Source organism: Rhizophagus irregularis, chromosome 19, assembly GCF_026210795.1.
Source record: "Rhizophagus irregularis chromosome 19, complete sequence".
NCBI classification, from domain to species: Eukaryota; Fungi; Glomeromycota; class Glomeromycetes; order Glomerales; family Glomeraceae; genus Rhizophagus; species Rhizophagus irregularis.
This window is the reverse complement of record NC_089447.1, coordinates 3,499,862-3,518,037: the sequence shown is the minus strand read 5'-3', so window position 1 is coordinate 3,518,037 and position 18,176 is coordinate 3,499,862. Positions and strand designations below refer to the sequence as shown.

Genomic DNA, 18,176 nt, shown 5'->3' with positions numbered 1-18,176 from the left:
TATGTTTTGTCATCCAGCTAACCATCTAAAATACAACAGATTAGCATGTGAAGTTTTACTATTAGTAAAATCAGGAGTAGTATCTTTATCTTTGTGTTCAATTTTGGGTTTAATATTATGAAAAATGTTGGATTTAAAAAATTGTGGTTGGTGATTGACACAAGCACATCTATCACGTAACATAATAAAAGGAGCAGAAATTTTACATTTGCCTAACATAGAGAAAGTGTCTGGAGTTGATTGAATATGAGAACAGGGTATATAAATTCCAAAATAAAATCTATATTCTTTGTAGCTAAAATTAAAGAATGTTTTAGTATGAATATTTCTGGTCGTTACCAACGAACCACGTGATTCTATAATATTAATTCAGTCCAATAATTTGTTTCGAAGCATATTAAAATATTTTTGTTGGACACATCAGGGTATAACTCTTTGTAAAGAAAAAAAGTGTGTGAGCATACAACTAATTTGGTATTTGTTGTTTGGAAAGGAACTCGTGTTCTTGTAACTAATAGGTTTTGTGTTCATTTGATAATCATTTGTGTGTATCGTTAAATGAATATTATTGGTGCACGGAATTTGATCAGCGAGCTCAAAAAAGAAACTCCTTGATCAGCGTATTTCATATATCTTGTTATAACCTGATCGATTTGGTTTGGTCACGTGAAATTTTTTCAGGGATACCTGCAAAGGAGTTTTCGAAAAAAAATTTTCCAAAGAAAATTTTTCGGAAGACATTTTAAGGAATATATAATAATAAAAGATAGTAAAAAATTTATATTTTGAATATTAAAATATAAAGGTTCAAATGTATAGTGTAGCTACAGTAGAAAATAAAAAACTCTTATATAACTGCTGGGTTGTATATTACGTAAAGGGGTAAAAAGACGTTGTCTCTTGACTGTATAATTTTATTAAAAGTATTAACTTTTACCATATGTATATACTAGAAGATATGGAGTGACTTATATATATTCGCGAGTTGTAAGTTTAAAATAAAGGGTATTAGCAAGCAAAAAAAAATAAAGACGTCTATTTTGTAATAATAAAAATATTCTACTGCGCCATTTTAATAAAAATTGGATTTATCGGAAAGAGTTTTTTTTGGCCAAAATTAAGATTTACCGCATCACGTTACATAAATTTTATTGGTTAATGATCACGTGATCCGATTTATCGAATCATTTTACTATATCTGGTTAGAAAATTGATTTACTAGTAAACTCAAACTATTTTAATATACGTGATTTAGTTCCAGCAAAAAAGTCCAGTTTGGCCCAAATCCGGTTTATTGAAGATCCGGTTTATTGAATTTCACTGTGTAAATAAGTTTATATGTACCTCTGTCTTTTTTTCCAGAAAAAAAAAGATCAACGAAATTAATCTTCACAAAAAAACTTGTTTATTAATCCTCCAATTTAATATGCAATATATAAAAGTACATAGGAGACCTTAAATTGCATTTTACTCTTTTGATGTCAGAAGAAGTTATAAGTTATAAACTATAAGTTATATAACTATAATCTATATTATAAAAATCTGATTTCACGTTGTATGTGATGACTAAGCATATGAATTAAGTGAATATATTTGGAATAGTATGATCACACTATTGCCAAACTGGGAAACATATACATGTTTTCAGAGACAGTATGTTTTTAGAAGAATAATTATTGGATGCTACATAATTTATATTGTTGATCATAATCATGTGTCAGACGGACAGTGGGACATTTTGTGCCAATCTGCAGATTTCATATGATTTAACAATGAAGACTTATGGATCTGCGACCATATTTCCACTTTTATTTAGTTACGCTTCCATAGAATTCCATTGAGAAAATTATATTAATAATTTTTATTTTATTTTTACTTTTTTTTGAAATTTTCCTTAAAATATATTGCATCGTGGAAATTATGAATAGTAAAAATTCTTTTAATCCGACACCAAGATTAATATCTAGTCCTATTCAAATTTTGTTTCTCCCCTTTAACATAGACGAGATTAGATGTAATTGTGGAAATTTATACTCGTTTGCAAGTTTTTCACAACAATACTGCGAAAATTGTTTATCTAAGTATATAAAGAAAATGACTAATTTTAATGCATACTTAGATATTTATGATGTAAATGGAAAACGTTTTCATATACAAAAAAGAATGATTGAGAATTTTTATTTTAAACAAATGATCTCAAATTCTTTATTTTGTATTGATACTAGTAGTAATACATATTTAAGAAACTGTGAATTATGTTGTGATAAGCAATATAATATTATTTGCCCAGTTTGTTATTTAATCTCTTTCACATGGACAGAATTTGCTTCTACTTTTCCAGTTCTTCATTTACCATGGTGGGATACCCATAATCAATGTATAGTTTGTAAATCAAAATTAGAATTTAAATCAAATTGTCAAAAATGGTGCTCAAAATGCTTTATAATTTACACCGGGTGTAGATATTGTTTAACAACAAATATTATTTTTGGAATTACAGAAATATCTCAATGTATGAAATGTAAAAGATTGACAATGATTGATATCAATATGTCGCCTGATGTGGAAAATATTAAAGAATATTTTCTAAAACTTAATACTCATAGCTTTAATCAAATTGCTAATTATGTAAATAATATTAACGAAAATTCCAATTTGTTGAAAATATATAGTTTTATAAAGAAGCTTAATTATTTTCCTTTAAGTGTTTTATGTTCACACATTGCAAATTTAGCAGGAAATAATAAAAATTCTTTACATTTAACTATACCAATTATGTTCATCCCTTTTAGAAGTGATGAATATAAATGTTATTGTTGCAAAAAAGTCTATTCTGAAACACTATTATTCAAACAAAAATATTGCAAGTATTGCTTACAATGGTATATTAAATATGCAACCAGTAATACAGATAGTATTAAGACATCAATTGGTAACTTGGATGTATGTATAAAAACAACTAATACTAATTGTGATGAACATGAACCAAAAAATTTGGATTTTTGTATTCGAGGGTGGTGCGAAAATTGCTCGGAAATTTTACATTTCAAACAAATAGTTACAAAACGGCATTTTTATTTTAGTAATTCGTATCATTTTTATGAAGAAACCTGTAGATTATGCAAAAAATTAATGTACAAACAAAATGTACAAGATAACATTTTTGAGTCTAAATTATGTTCCAATTGTTATTCGATTTCTTTTGAATTTATAGAATCAACTTTGGCCAAAAATCATATTTTAATTCTTCATTTACAATGGTGGGATGCTTATGATGAGTGCATAATGTGTAATTTAAAACTAAAATTAAAAACTAATTATCAAAAATGGTGCTCAAATTGCTTTATAATTTACACTGGGTGTAGATATTGTTTAACAACAAATATTATTTTTGGAATTACAAAAAAATCTCAATGTATGAAATGTAAAAGATTGTCATGGATTGATATTGATCCACTTGATATGAAAAATATTGAAGAATACTTTTTAAAACTCAACGCTTGTTACTATAATCAAATTACTAATTATGTGAATAATATAGACAACCATTCTAATTTATTGGAAATATATATTTTTATGAAGAAGGTTAAGAAGTACTTTAATTTCAAGATATATTCTAAAACAATTGCAAAATTAGGAAACAATGGAGATTATTTAACTATGCCAATTATGTTTATTCCTTTTAACAATGACGAAGTTCTATGCTATTATTGTAAAAAAGTCTATTCTGAAACCCTATTCAAACAAAAGTATTGCAAGAATTGCTTATATTGGCACATTAATTATGCTACTAGTAATTTGAATATTAAATGTGCAATTGATAATTTGGATATATGTATAAGAACAACTAATACTAATTGTGATAAACATGAACCAAAAAATTTGGATTTTTGCAATCAAGAGTGGTGCGAAAATTGCTCGGAAATTTTATATTTCAAACAAATAGTTACAAATCAGCAGTTTGATTTTAGTAATATGAATTATTTTTATGAAGAAAACTGCAGATTATGCAAAAAATCAATTTATGAACAAAATGTACAAGAGGCATTTAAATTATGCTTCAATTGTTATTCGATTTCTTTTGAATTTATAGGATCAACTTTGGTCAAAAATCACATTCCAATTCTTTATTTACCATGGTGGGATTCTTATAATCAATGCGTAATTTGTCACCAGCCTCTAGAATTTAAATATAATTGTCAAAAAAATTGTTTAAATTGTCCTATAGTTTATACTGGATGTAGGTTTTGTTTAACAACAAATATTATTTTTGGATATATTAATCAATCTCAATGTAAAAGATGCAAAAGAATTGAAAGAATTGCTTCTATTGGTACCATTAATGTCAGTGACGTCAGTGGAAATTATAATATAGACGAATTTCTTAATTTTACAAAATTCAACATAGCTAATCAAGTTGATGATTTTGTTAATAATATTAACAAAAATTCTAATCCATTAAATATATATAAGTATAATTTTGCTTCAAAATTAAAAATAGAGTGGATTTCATATTCTCGAATTACAAATTTAAAGGAAATAGCAGAAGGAGGATATGGTAAAATTTATAAAGCGTCAATAAATGGAAATATTGTCGCGGTTAAAGAGTTTCTAAATTCTCAAGATCCTAGTAAATATTTTTTAAATGAGGTAATTAATTGATCCTATAAATTTTTTTATAAATTAATATTTATTTATTATTTAATAATTTTTACAATTTAGATCAAATCACTTTATCAATGTTATGATAATAAATTTGAATATATTATTAAATGTCATGGTATTACAAAAAATCCTACGACAAATAAATTTATGTTTATCATGAAGTATGCAAATGGAGGTGATTTGCATAATTATTTACAAGAGAATTTTACAAAGATTACATGGAAGAAAAAAATGCATATCTTATGGAGGATTTCGGATGGGTATTTATAATTAAATTTATTTATTACGTATATTTTATGATATCAAATCAATTTATTTGTTTTTATTTTAGGCTTCAAACTATTCATGAAAAAGATTTTATACATCGAGATTTTCATAGTGGTAATATATTAGTTGAAATAACTGAAATTGATTCATGTATAATTGACCAATATTTGATTGGAGATTTAGGATTATCACAACATGCAAATAATACAAGCAATGAAATATATGGAGTTATACCATACATTGCTCCAGAAATATTTAAAGGAGTTGCATTTTCAAAAGCGTCTGATATTTACAGTATGGGTATGATTATGTGGGAATTAACAACTGGTTGTAAGCCTTTTGCTAACATTGTACATGATACTGATTTAATTTATAAAATTATTGATGGAGAAAGGCCTAAAATTACAGATGATACTCCCGAAGATTTCGCTAATTTAATGAAAAAATGTTGGGATGATAAACCCAATAAAAGGCCATCGGCAAAACAAATTTGTGAAAGATTTGACCTTTGGGCAAATAAAGGAAAAAATCCTGATCAATTTAATCAAGCTGAGGAAATACGATTAGAATTATTAAAATCTAAGTCAATTGGTCCAGAATTTAGTGAAAACCATTCAAAAGCAATTTATTCGAGTAGATCATTAAGTTCTTTTATTTCCGAATTTTCATCTACTAATTCAATGAATTCATTGGAACAAAGTATGTAATATTCTAAAATTAGTCGATTATTATTATTTATCATCTTAAATTATAAATATGAAACCAATTATTAATTATTATTAAACTCATCTTTTTAGAATATGTAACAAAAGAATATGAGCTTGATATAAATGACATTCAAAGGTATGTATGAAAATATATAAAACATTTTTTATAATATTATTAGTAATATTGTAGTCTAAGTAGAGATTTTATTATCAAAAATTCAAACATTCAGTAAGTAATTTATACTAGCAAAACCATTGAGCAAATTAATTTCGGAAATAAATATTTCAGGAAAACGGTATATTGAAGGCGAAACTCAAGCTAATGAAGTTAATAGTAAGTAAAATTTTTATTTTATAAATGCGTGTAATAGGACCTCGAAATATATATAAAGGCCATAGGTAGCCAAAAAAATTTTGCTATTAGTTGTACTCATTTTTTTCAGTGCCGGAATTATGATAAGTTCGGCCAAAAAAGGTAATAGCTTTTCACCAGGCACTATCTATAAAAGGAAAATTTTTCACGGTTTTTTTTTTGGCTGTACGCAAACTTGAACTTGACCTTTTCATATATATTTCGGGTCCTGGTGTAATAATTACATATTTTGTAATATAATATATTTTTTATTTACAAAAACAGGAGAGCACGTTAAAATTAGAACGGAAATAACACATAGTCTCAAAAAGTTCATTTAGTGTAATCAAATTTTATTTATTTATTCATTTTTTTTTTGTATTCATTTTTTTTTTTTTGTATTTAATTAAATGATTAATAATAAATTTTTATTGAAAACTAATAATTTATTTACTCATTCATTATTCAAATATCATCAGAAAAATGACCAATATAATTTTCATAGCAATTGAGAATTGAGTTAAAGAAAATGCTATTATACTATGACAAAATCTAAACTAACTGAAAATATCGCTTCTGTGCCTCGTTTCTAAAATAATTGACAAATTTAGTTATGTCTACTACTTTTTGTTTCTCATCAATTTTCGCAGACTTTATGACTGTAAATTTCCCACTGAATATGAAATTCGTATTGGTAAAATTAACATAAAAAAGATAAACTTTACCTTTAATATCTTAATGTAATTATTAGTTCAGATTTTATATTGCTTTTTAATTATTTTTAAAATGTAAGTTACCAAATAATTAAATTATATTAAGACCGCGCAAATCAATAAATTAAGGTCATATACAAATAAATTTTTAAGGGGGAAATATTTAATGTAAATATTTAACAAGGGAGCAACGATTTACCAGCGAAATATGGCATAGTTCTTAAAGAAAGCAATATTAATTTTCGTGATAGTTGATTATTATGTCATATTGTGGTCATCACACTTAGGGTGTCTCTTCTCATTTGAAAAATATATCTGTGATGTAAAATTTTGTTTGTTAATAAATACACTGTTTAAATCTTCCTGATTGTTTTAGTTTCATTTACAAAGCGAAATGATGACCTGCCTATATTAACTGCTCATGTTTCTTGCTCCATAATGCTAATAAATTCCTCGAAATTATTGAATGAAAAAATGGATCTAAAGTCACTTCCTTGCAAGTCCGCACAGCCACAGCCATGGTTTTTTCGTCTCTACAGCATTTTGTTTGATATCGCACAGATAAGTTCATGAGTAAATCATTATCACATTTCACATTTCCCAACTGTATAACTTATAAATTGTACAACAGTTATTAATTAGTACCTCTATGAAATTATTTTATCATAAGTTTTTTTAGCTGATAGTTTTCTTTTATTCTATTTTTTTCATGGTACTGATAACAAACCTTCTTTTACTAAATGTCCAATGAAAATAAACAAAATATAATGAACAAGATATTATGAACGACAAGTTAATAAATGAGATAATATTCAAATTATTTTTTTTAATGATAGTGGATTTTTATAAATAAAGTTTTTTTCAATTTGCATTAATATTAAAAAATTAAGAGTTTAAAAAAAGTAAAAAACATTAATTTCAATGACATAATAACATAAGATGCTTTATTATTATATAGAAGTTACAAAGAATGACTGATTTAAAATTTGTATAATAATACCGACCGTATATACCATAATAAGGGAACGTCTAAAGCCGTGTTAGATCACATAATTTTAAAAAATTCATCACCCATTCATCACATCCCTGTTTTCCATTTTTACTATTTATTCTGGGGACGAATTTTATAAATTTATTTGTCACGCCTCTATTTGACACATAGTTAACAAACTTACCTAGCGTCACCTAGAAAAAATGGTAGCCGGATAGGTTCGCTGGCTACACGTGATTCGGGAACTGATTTCCGGTTACATTAATTACAAATTGATAATTTTTTACCTTTTTACCTTTTCATCAATATCTCGCCAAACACGTCACTATAAACCCTTTTCTTTTCTTTCTTATTTTACTAATGTCAAACCAGGAAAATAGAACTTGTAAAAGATGTCATATTCGTCAAAGCTATGAAAATTTTCTAAATGATAAAGGTGTTACTTTAAAAAAATGTTTGCACTGCCGAGATAAACTTAAAATTGCTCGTTTAAAAAAAATACTGAACAATCTGAACACAATAATTAATTATTTAATTTCTCTAAATGATACTAACGAACATTATGAAGGTGAAAATGTGGAGTTAAATCTTGATCTTGATATTGAATTATCATCTTTTCTGTAATAACACTTATTTCGGAAGGTGATGCCGTGATGGCTATTCATGGTTTATCGGAATAAAAATAAAAAAAATACTCTCTTCATATATTATATTATTGCAATTGTCGAATTGAGCTTGGAAAACGGCAAGTAAAGCATCCTATATTAGATAAACAAAGAGACGCATCTACCTATTTAGAATGGTACCATTGTGAAGGAACAATAAATATAGAAATCTTATCAAAACTGGACTTAATTAAAGTTAAGTATTCTCATAAATGTTATATCCACGACCAAGGCATATTAATATTACGTATAAATTTCATATACAGATGCATTTTTAATCTTTAATAATGTCAAAGAAATTTTTTAGGCTAAAGAACTGTTAAAAGAATCATATAACAAACCAAATCGACATCTATGGTTAAAGAATGTTTGCAAAAATTTCAGATTGTTGGAAAAGATGAATAATGATAGTAAAGCACTAGAAAACCGTTGAACAATGCCAAAAACATGAAAAAACTTTAACAAAAATACAATGTATTGGGAATAAATAAAATAAATAATAGCAATATTAAAATAAAATTTCAGAAAAAACTTTAAATATTTACTGTATTAATTTATTCAGAAGTTTTTTTGTTATAATAAAAATTAATAAGCTAACCGGAAATCAGTTTCCGAATCACATATAACCCGGAAAACCTATCCGGCTACCATTTTTTCTAGGCGACGCTAGAGTGGTTATAGTTAACATGAAAAATCACGTGATATACCGGCTTTAGACGACGTAATTTAGATATAAATATTATAATTATTCAGGATTCTTATAAATATTCTCAATATTGACCTTTCTTTCTAAATTAATATTTTTCTTTCCAGAAAATAATCCAAATCTAATCTTAACTTTAACTTTATGATATACATAAATATTATCTCTATCAGTAGACCAATTAACCTTATCATCCAGCACTTCAATTTTAAAATTATATGACCATTCATTATGTGCATCCAAAATATTTGGAAATTGATCACCAGATACTCTTCTTTCTTCTATATACTCACTGATCAATTTTACATTCTCAGAAGCTCTAAAAACATGATACTCTTTCAAACCAACAAATACTTCTTTTATTATTAAATCATACTTATAAAATTTAAGAGCAAACTTAACAATAATAGGATTTTCAGGTCCAAAGGTACTATAATACATGAAAACATCATAACCTAATCCACGTTTCCAAGCTTTCTGATCATTCCATTCTACCCATTTTATAGGATCTGTCATTGGCATTAGACTATAACGAGAAATATTACAATTACATTTAATCATTTTCTTTGAACCTTGAAATTTCCAAAAATTGCTTTTCCTTTTAATTTTTGCGTTCACATTATAATAAATAGTTCCAGTACCCAAACTCATTGATGATGGTATATCATTAGGTAATGGAATTTGGAATGGAATATACATATTTGCAATATTTTCATATAATTCTTTTTTTGACCTTACATTATTCTTCAAATTTCTGCTTTGCCATAATATCATTGATCTATTCAGAATTTGTTGTTCATGGAGATAATTTATTTTTTCCACATAAAGTTGAGTATAATATGAATTGGTAATAGAATCATATACTTGACGAGTTCTGGTTACTTTTTCAGTCCAATGAACATACTCTGTACCCGTGATGGAAACTTCAATTTGCTTGGCATTTAGGGGTTCCCCTTTAGGAAATTGAAGGTGTAAGTTCCCGGCTATATATGAGTTAGTAATGCCTAACAACTCATGTTGAAATCTATTAGAACCTTCCACATAAGAGAACCATACTTTTCTACTAGCTTGAGTGTATGAAGATCTTGGAGGTTGAAGTAGTGCCATTTATGATTATTTAACCAAAAAGAATTTATTACACTCTTAGGTAATGATTTTTTATTTTACATATAAACAAATTTCTTCAAATAAATGAACAATAAATTTCTAGAATTCGGAATTTCCATTTATAACACATGTTTATACTATTACATAAAATTATATACATGATTACAACTTTGTGTAAATATAAGAATAGCTCCTTTCATTTTTTTGGTGTGAACGATGTTTGTTTGTTTATTTTTAGCCATGTCACTATTTCAGCCAAAATATTGTTTGTTTGATAGTGGAACATACAAAATCATAATATAAATAAGTTGTAATCCTATAGAATCAAAGGATCAACAATTTGAAGATTTTGTGTTTTCGAACATTCCAAGTGCATAGCGTATTACATTGAATCGGTAAATAATTATCCGTTCATTTAAACGAAAAATATTGTCAACGTCTTCTTGTTAAATTGTACGTTTATTTATTTTTTTTTTTCAACAAATAAAGTTTGCATTTTTAATATTTTTAATAAATAAAATATGTAAATAGATTGCACTAATATACTATTAGTTCTACACGTCTCCTCAGGGCCAGAATTATTACATAAAGCTGCCTGGAATTATACAAAAAAGGAATGATCTACACGTTATTCTACTTTAGTCTTAATTATCAAGCTTTGAACTTTATCTTAGCTTATATGAAAGAACAATAATTTAATTAGGCATTTCTTTATAAAAATATTTGAATTTTTATTGTTGTTTTCGGTGTATATTCGAAGTTTGAAGTTTGATTTGTAAATGATCAGACAAAATTTCAAAAAAACCGCCAATAAACTGATTTTGTGTGAACGAGCTTTATATTAGCATTAAATTCAAAATGACTATTTTTATAGTTAAAGTATAATAAAAATTTATTTTAGTAGAATTATTTAGTAATAATTTGACTTGATTGACCTTTAAATTAAAACATCATTATTTAATTTGCATTTTTTGAAAAATTTTCAACAACCATATCAAGCGATAGTAATTGTAAATATTTATTAATTTTAAATAAGCAAATTGAAAAATTTTATTAATCTCATTTAATATCAAATGTAAAAAAAAATATATAAAAATTTTACTATCACATTGAAATTGATAAATATTATTAAATTATTATTAGAAGAAAAAATCGCATTTTCTTGTTGAATTTTCTTTTAAGAGATTCCCCGTGAATAGTGTTTAAAGTTAATTCATGTTAAATACGATTTAAATTTTATTTTCATATATAAAAACTTAATATTCAAATTTAATTTTCTTAAAAATAATAATCGCTATTTTAAAGATTATATATATTTACATATATTTTTAAAATAAATTTCAACATCAAATTTAATTTCATATGAAATATCAAAAATATAACTTGATAAATATATTATTCTTCAAATCATGAATTATAGCGAGTATAAAATCATAATCTATAACAATCCGTGTAATATTGATCATTTACACGTTAGATTTGCTAACAGAAAAAAAAAATCGACAATTTTGTAATTAAATTTAATTGACGATATATAAATTAATAAATTTTAAATTATTGCTTCCAAAAGTTAAGCTATTTCTTAATAGACTTATATTATAATATTTACAATTTAATAGGATTTTTTCCCCGAATTTATGTCTCAAAAAAAAAATACTCCGTAAAATTCCCTACATTCATACATTAAATATTTATTTAATTAGGGAAAATTATTACTTGATTTTATTACGTTTTTTAGACTTTTTTTATAAACTTATACTAGCAGTCACTCGTTGCTTCGCACCGGAATCAATGGACTTAAAACCATACAATAAATTATAATAAATTGTGCACAAATAATACATAATTATTATGTATAATGATTATATATTAATTAATTGTATTTATATTTATTCAAATTAAAAGATTATAATTTATTCAAATAAGAAAATGATCCCGATCCAAACCTAAGAGATGAGCGAAAAAAAAATGATTAAGGGAAAAAAATTAGTAAAAATAATAAATAAGAAAAAAACAGACGGGCCGATCCCAATCAGAACCTAAAAGGTCTAGGGACGAAAAAAAAAATTAAGGGGAAAAATTAGTAAAAAAAAATAAAGAAATGGAGAAAAAAAAAGCGCTTATCCGTGGCCTTGCAACGCCAATCCGATCACTTGATGAAATGAAAATTTTTTTTTTTTTCAAAACGAAAAAAAGGGAAAAAAGTTTCAGTTTGAAAAAAACCGAAAAAGGTAAAGTTAAATATATTAGATAATATTTGAAAGAAAAATTCTGTTTGAAAAAAAAAACCCACTGAAAATTTGAAAAAAAAAATCAGTTTGAAAAAAAAGCCGAAAAAGGAAAAATTAAAACAAAATTTCTGTTTAAAAAATTAAAAAAATAAATTTTGGTTTGAATTTTGAAAAAAAAAGCTAAGAAAATTTCAAAGTGGAATAATAAAAAAAAATCCGAATTGGATTAGCCCATCGCAACCAATCAAATCATATTACGGCATGAGTTTTCATGTTATTTATTTATTGGAGACTGCTCTACAAATTTTTTTAGTTATATAGATTATTAGAGAAATAGGACCCAGAAATATATATAAAAGGGTCAGGTTTGAGTTTGCGTATTTTGAACTAAAAAAATCATGAAAATCTTTCCTTTTTTAGATAATTTTTGATAATGCCAGTCAGAATTTTATTTCCTATTATAGTAACCGACTGGCATTATCATAATTCCGGCCCTGAAAAAATGCGTACAGCTCATAGTAAAAAATTTTTTTCATCACCTGACCCCTATATATATATTTCTGGGTCCTAGAGAAATACAATATATGAAGTAAATAGTAATTTTTGCTCCTGCGCTATATCTCTACGTACATAGATTTGTAATGGGATACCAATGTTCGACTTTATGCAGTGGATACGAAAAATTTATATTGGTCATTGTATTGGTTGATACTTGAATAATTAATAAGATAAATAAATTCAAAAATTTATTAACAAAATTAAGTTTAAATACAGTAAATATAAATAAATCTATATAATTAAAAATTACCTTTGATATTTAGATACTCTTCCATATAAATAAATTGAATATACTATTGAGTTCATAATTATGTGAGATTTGTATGCCGGTTAATGAAATTTTGGTCAGTTTTTCTGGCTCGCTTGGTTTTTAGTTAAAATAAATATATCTGTTATTTTTTCCTTTTTTCGTTTTTTATAAAAGATAAAAAATTTTTTTGATTCAGTTATTAAATAAATAATTATTCTTTTATTCTTTTTATATTTAAGCAAATTACTCATTCTCAAATGATATTTTTTTAATTCGTTCAAAATCTTTTTACATATAGTTGATCACTTGACTAATTTTTTTTTAGAGAGAAAAGGTATAGTTAAAAGATAGTAATTGGTAAAAAAACATGAAAAAAAAGTTAAAAATGAAATCTTTTTACACAAAAACATAAGTTGCCATTAAGAAACATCTTTATTAAAAAGAATTTAATGGAAAATTTCGAAAATTCCATCTTAATGGAAATTGAAAATATGGAGAAAGTTGAAAAAGATATAACAAAAAAAGAATTAGAGATTTGAAAATTTAAATAAATATTAAAAAATTCGCGTAAATTAATATGATATATAGGTCACGCAAACCACCCTAGCGTCGCCTCCAAAAAATGGTAGCCGGTTCTAATTTGCCGGGTTACATATATTATTGAGAGGTGATAAATAATACGTGACATTTAGTACTTTACGTATAAAAAATTTTCTAAGTCCTCAGAATAATTATAAAATTAAAGAAACGTTAGGTGTGACATTATGTGACGAATTCTTAACCCTTAATCCCCTTACCCTAATCCTAATCCTAATCCCCTTACCCTAATCCCAACCCTAATCCTAACCCTAACACTAAAGAACCGGCAAAATAATCCGGCTACCATTTTTTGGAGGCGACGCTATGGTCGTCGGTCACGCAGAAGTAATCGCATGATATATAGCCTTTTCCTACTACAAATTTAGGACTAAAATAAAAGCGTCAATATATGAAAGATAAAAAAAGATCATTTTTAAATATTTAATAAAATAGAATAAATTTAATTGTAAAATAAAAAAAAAAACAATTACTATTTTAACATATAGTCTCTATTCATTTTTTCACTAAAATAATCTATAGATATATCTCTGCTTATTTAGTATATAATATACTTTATACACATAATTTATCATATATTGATTAAAAACATTATTCCCGGTGTGAAGCAATGATTCACTGCTAGTAAATAAATAAATAAATAAAATTTGATTTTTCTAAATGAATTTATTACTCTTGAGATTCTGTGTTAATTTCGTTACTAATTTTAACGTGCTTTCCTGTTTTTGTAAATAAAAATATATTATATTTACGATGTATATAATTATTGCATTCATATATAAATAAAAATTTTACTTACTAACAACTCCATTAGCTTGAGTTTCGTCTTCAATATTCCGCTTTCTTGAAGGATTTATTTCTGAAATTAATTTGCTTAATGGTTTGCTAGTATAAATTACTTGCTGGGTGTTTGAATTTTCAATTATAAAATCTCTACTTGGCCTACAATTATAATTATAATGTATTAATGTTAGTAATATTATAAAATAAATTTTCGTAATTTTTCATTCATACCTTTGAATATCATTTATATCAATCTCGTATTCTTTTGTTACATATCCTAAAATGAATTAAATAATAATTAACAAATAATCATCTAAGTTATTATCCGATAATTCAATTAATATTTCAAATTTATAATTTAACTAAACTGGCAATATTAATACTCATCAATTAATCTAAAATATATTTAATAAACACATTATTATACATACCTTGTTTAAATGAATTCATTGATGTATTAGTAGATGTGGAAATAAAAGAACTTAATGGTCTGCTTGTATAGGTCGCTTTCGAATGAAATTTTCCAATAGATTCTGGTCCAAGCAACTTAGATTGAATTAGCTCTAATCGTATTTCCTCAGCTTGATTAAATTGATCAACATCTTTTTCCATATTTGCCCAAAGGTTAAAACTTTCGCAAATTCTTTTTGCTGAAGGTCTTTTTCTAGGTTCAGGATTCCAACACTTCTTAATTAAATTAACAAAATCTTCAGGAGTATCATCTGTAATTTCAGGTCTTATTCCATCAATAATTTTATAAACTAAATGAACATCATCCTCATCAATATTAGCAAAGGGTTTACAACCAGTTGTCAATTCCCACATAATCATACCCATGCTGTAAATATCAGATGCTTTTGAAAATGCAGCTCCTTTAAATATTTCTGGAGCAACGTATGGTATAACTCCATATATTTCATTGTTTGATAAAGTATTATTCGCAGGTTGTGATAATCCTAAATCTCCAATCAAATATTGGTCAATTATACATGAATCAATTTCAGTTATTTCAACTAATATATTACCACTATGAAAATCTCGATGTATAAAATCTTTTTCATGGATAGTTTGAAGCCTAAATAAAACAAATAAATTGATTTGATATCATAAAATATACGTTATAAATAAATTAAATTATAAATACCCATCCGAAATCCTCCATAAGATATGCATTTTTTTCTTCCATGTAATCTTTGTAAAATTCTTTTGTAAATAATTATGTAAATCACCTCCATTTGCATACTTCATGATAAACATAAATTTATCTGTCATAGGATTTTTTGTAATACCATGACATTTAATAATATATTCAAATTTATTATCATAACATTGATAAAGTGATTTTATCTAAATTGTAAAAATTATTAAAAATAAATAAATATTTACTTCATAAAATATTATAGGATCAAATAATTACCTCATTTAAAAAATATTTACTAGGATCTTGAGAATTTAGAAACTCTTTTACTGCAACAATATTTCCATTAATTGATGCTTTATAAATTTTACCATATCCTCCTTCTGCTATTTCCTTTAAATTTGTAATTCGAGAATATGGAACCCACTCTATTTTTAGTTTTAAAGCAAAATCATTCTTATATATATTTAACGGATTAGAATTTTTGTTAATATTTTTATTTTTTTTAATGGGTTCCAGTTAGAAACCTAACATGGACGCGATTATAAGTAGAAAATTACATATAAGTCAAAATTGACAAAAATATTAACTAAACTACACGCAAAAATAATCTACTCAAACCGGTGGGCAATTAACAGGAAGAAGGTATAATGTGAGATACTAAAATTAGACCCCACGACACAAAAACCCAGATAACGCCACTGCCTCCCATACTCTCGCCTAGGTAAACCTAAGTTTTGGTAAGTTGAAGCCTGTACCCCGCAGATTATCAAACTGAACCGCCAGCCCCTGGTTGGAAAAATCCCCCCACACTGGTCGATAAAAATAAATTCTCCAAGTGACTATATTACCAGAGTTAACAAACTACCTAAGAGTAAACTAAAGGGGAACTTTTTAGTGTCATGCAATCCCTGAAAGGACACCCACCTCATTTCGAACGATCCCTCCAATCTAAACTAAACCGCAGTAAAAACTCATGATAGTCCAAACATGTGCCACCTTGACCTCACCTGACCAAAAACTGATCACCAAGATCTGCACCCTCCTTAAATTACACCCAACTCTCTCAAAAGAAAAGATCTACAAACCACCTGATGTCGATCAATTTTGGGATACCCCCCTACCCCCCAGAAAAACTCCAAAAAGCAGAAGGCAAAAAAGAAAGACGAGAAAAATTCACCAAAAAAATAAGAAAAATTCATAACCCTAGGAAAACCAACCCAAAGGAGTAAAAACCTAGGTAAAGAGGGAAATTTCACCAAACTATCACCAGGAACAACCCCTTATTATTAAGAAAGCGAACTTTCACCACTGAGCGAAATGGAAATTTCTTCCTTCCAGCTTGGAATCTTCAACCTTATAACCAAAGTCGTTCAAAACATATGAACAAGTGCCGCTGGACCCAATAGAGACAAGTAGCGGAAACCAAGTTGGTGTTTTAACCAGGTATTTAGGGCAACTTCTTTAAATACGAGTATTTTAAAATGAGTGAAATATTATTTCCATTAAGAAAAGTGAGAGAAAGGAGAGAGAGTTCATGGATCTTAGAATTTTTGTTAATATTAACACCCAAGTAGGATTTTAAGGCGATTTTTTACTTTAAAAAGCAAAAATTTTGGTTGATCATTTCATTTCAGTCAGATTTTCACCAAAATTTTCTATTCCGTTTTTGAAAATCATCCACATGCATAGTTGCCATGGATACAAAAAAAATTGCCTTTTTCGTAAAAAACTCTCGGTTTAATCTTAAATATTAGTACAGTACTGTACATGTACATGTACAAGTACAAGAGCAAGAACATGAACATGTACATGTACATGTACAGAGAAAGTGAACATTCACTATGGAAACTTTTTGCGCTGAGTTTAACTGTGCTGCTCAAAAAGAATGTTAACTTGACAGATCATGAAATAGTATGTTGATCATTTTTTATTAAAATGTGAAAAATTTTTTTTTTTAATTAAAAATGTCAAAAACTTGATTAAAAAACAAAAAAAAATTAAATTTTTTAATTAAAAAAGTCAGACTTGACGTTTTTTGTTATTAAAAATCAAAAAAAAATGATTTTATTAATCAAAAATGTCAGACTTGACGTTTTTTGTTATTAAAATCAAAAAAAATGATTTTTTTTTAATTAAAAACGTCAGACTTGACGTTTTTTGTTATTAAAAATCAAAAAAAAAATATATTTTTTAATTAAAAACGTCAGACTTGACGTTTTTTGTTATTAAAAATCAAAAAAAATATATATATATTTTAATTAAAAACGTCAGACTTGACGTTTTTTGTTATTAAAAATCAAAAAAAATATTTTTTTTAATTAAAAACGTCAGACTTGACGTTTTTTGTTATTAAAAATCAAAAAAAAATATTTTTTTTAATTAAAAACGTCAGACTTGACGTTTTTTGTTATTAAAAATCAAAAAAAAAATATTTTTTTTAATTAAA

The 18,176-nt window shown here is 26.0% G+C and overlaps 4 protein-coding genes across 4 annotated transcripts; 1 reads left to right on the top strand and 3 right to left on the bottom strand.

Moving 5' to 3' along the window:
• Positions 1-9: 9 nt before the first annotated feature.
• OCT59_011313 (uncharacterized protein) lies at positions 10-219 on the bottom strand (the record flags this gene model as incomplete). Its single annotated transcript, XM_066136419.1, has 1 exon — positions 10-219. One exon carries the CDS (start codon positions 217-219, stop codon positions 10-12), a length of 210 nt encoding a protein of 69 aa, XP_066001042.1.
• Positions 220-2,094: 1,875 nt separating this feature from the next.
• On the top strand, positions 2,095-6,332 carry OCT59_011312 (uncharacterized protein; the record flags this gene model as incomplete). The annotated part of the gene is made up of 7 exons (XM_066136418.1): positions 2,095-4,650; positions 4,723-4,925; positions 4,997-5,046; positions 5,323-5,631; positions 5,730-5,775; positions 5,900-5,973; positions 6,277-6,332. The coding sequence occupies 7 exons, from the start codon at positions 2,095-2,097 to the stop codon at positions 6,330-6,332; spliced, it is 3,294 nt and encodes a 1,097-aa protein (XP_066001041.1).
• Positions 6,333-8,884: 2,552 nt separating this feature from the next.
• Positions 8,885-10,150, bottom strand: OCT59_011311 (uncharacterized protein). Its single transcript, XM_025332315.2, has one exon. The coding sequence runs from the start codon at positions 9,835-9,837 to the stop codon at positions 9,106-9,108; it is 732 nt and encodes a 243-aa protein (XP_025173786.2). The 5' UTR covers positions 9,838-10,150; the 3' UTR covers positions 8,885-9,105.
• A 4,325-nt stretch (positions 10,151-14,475) lies between these two features.
• On the bottom strand, positions 14,476-17,279 carry OCT59_011310 (uncharacterized protein; the record flags this gene model as incomplete). Its single annotated transcript, XM_066136417.1, has 9 exons — positions 16,255-17,279; positions 16,007-16,155; positions 15,734-15,936; positions 15,615-15,664; positions 15,423-15,545; positions 15,021-15,350; positions 14,821-14,866; positions 14,606-14,748; positions 14,476-14,525 (listed from the first exon to the last, which is right to left on the bottom strand). Exons 1-9 carry the CDS (start codon positions 16,259-16,261, stop codon positions 14,476-14,478), a joined length of 1,101 nt encoding a protein of 366 aa, XP_066001040.1. The 5' UTR covers positions 16,262-17,279.
• Between the last annotated feature and the right edge of the window lie 897 nt (positions 17,280-18,176).

Coding starts and splice junctions, on each gene's coding strand:
- OCT59_011311 (XM_025332315.2), bottom strand. CDS start 9,837: ATGATATTATGGCAAAGCAGAAATTTGAAGAATAATGTAAGGTCAAAA.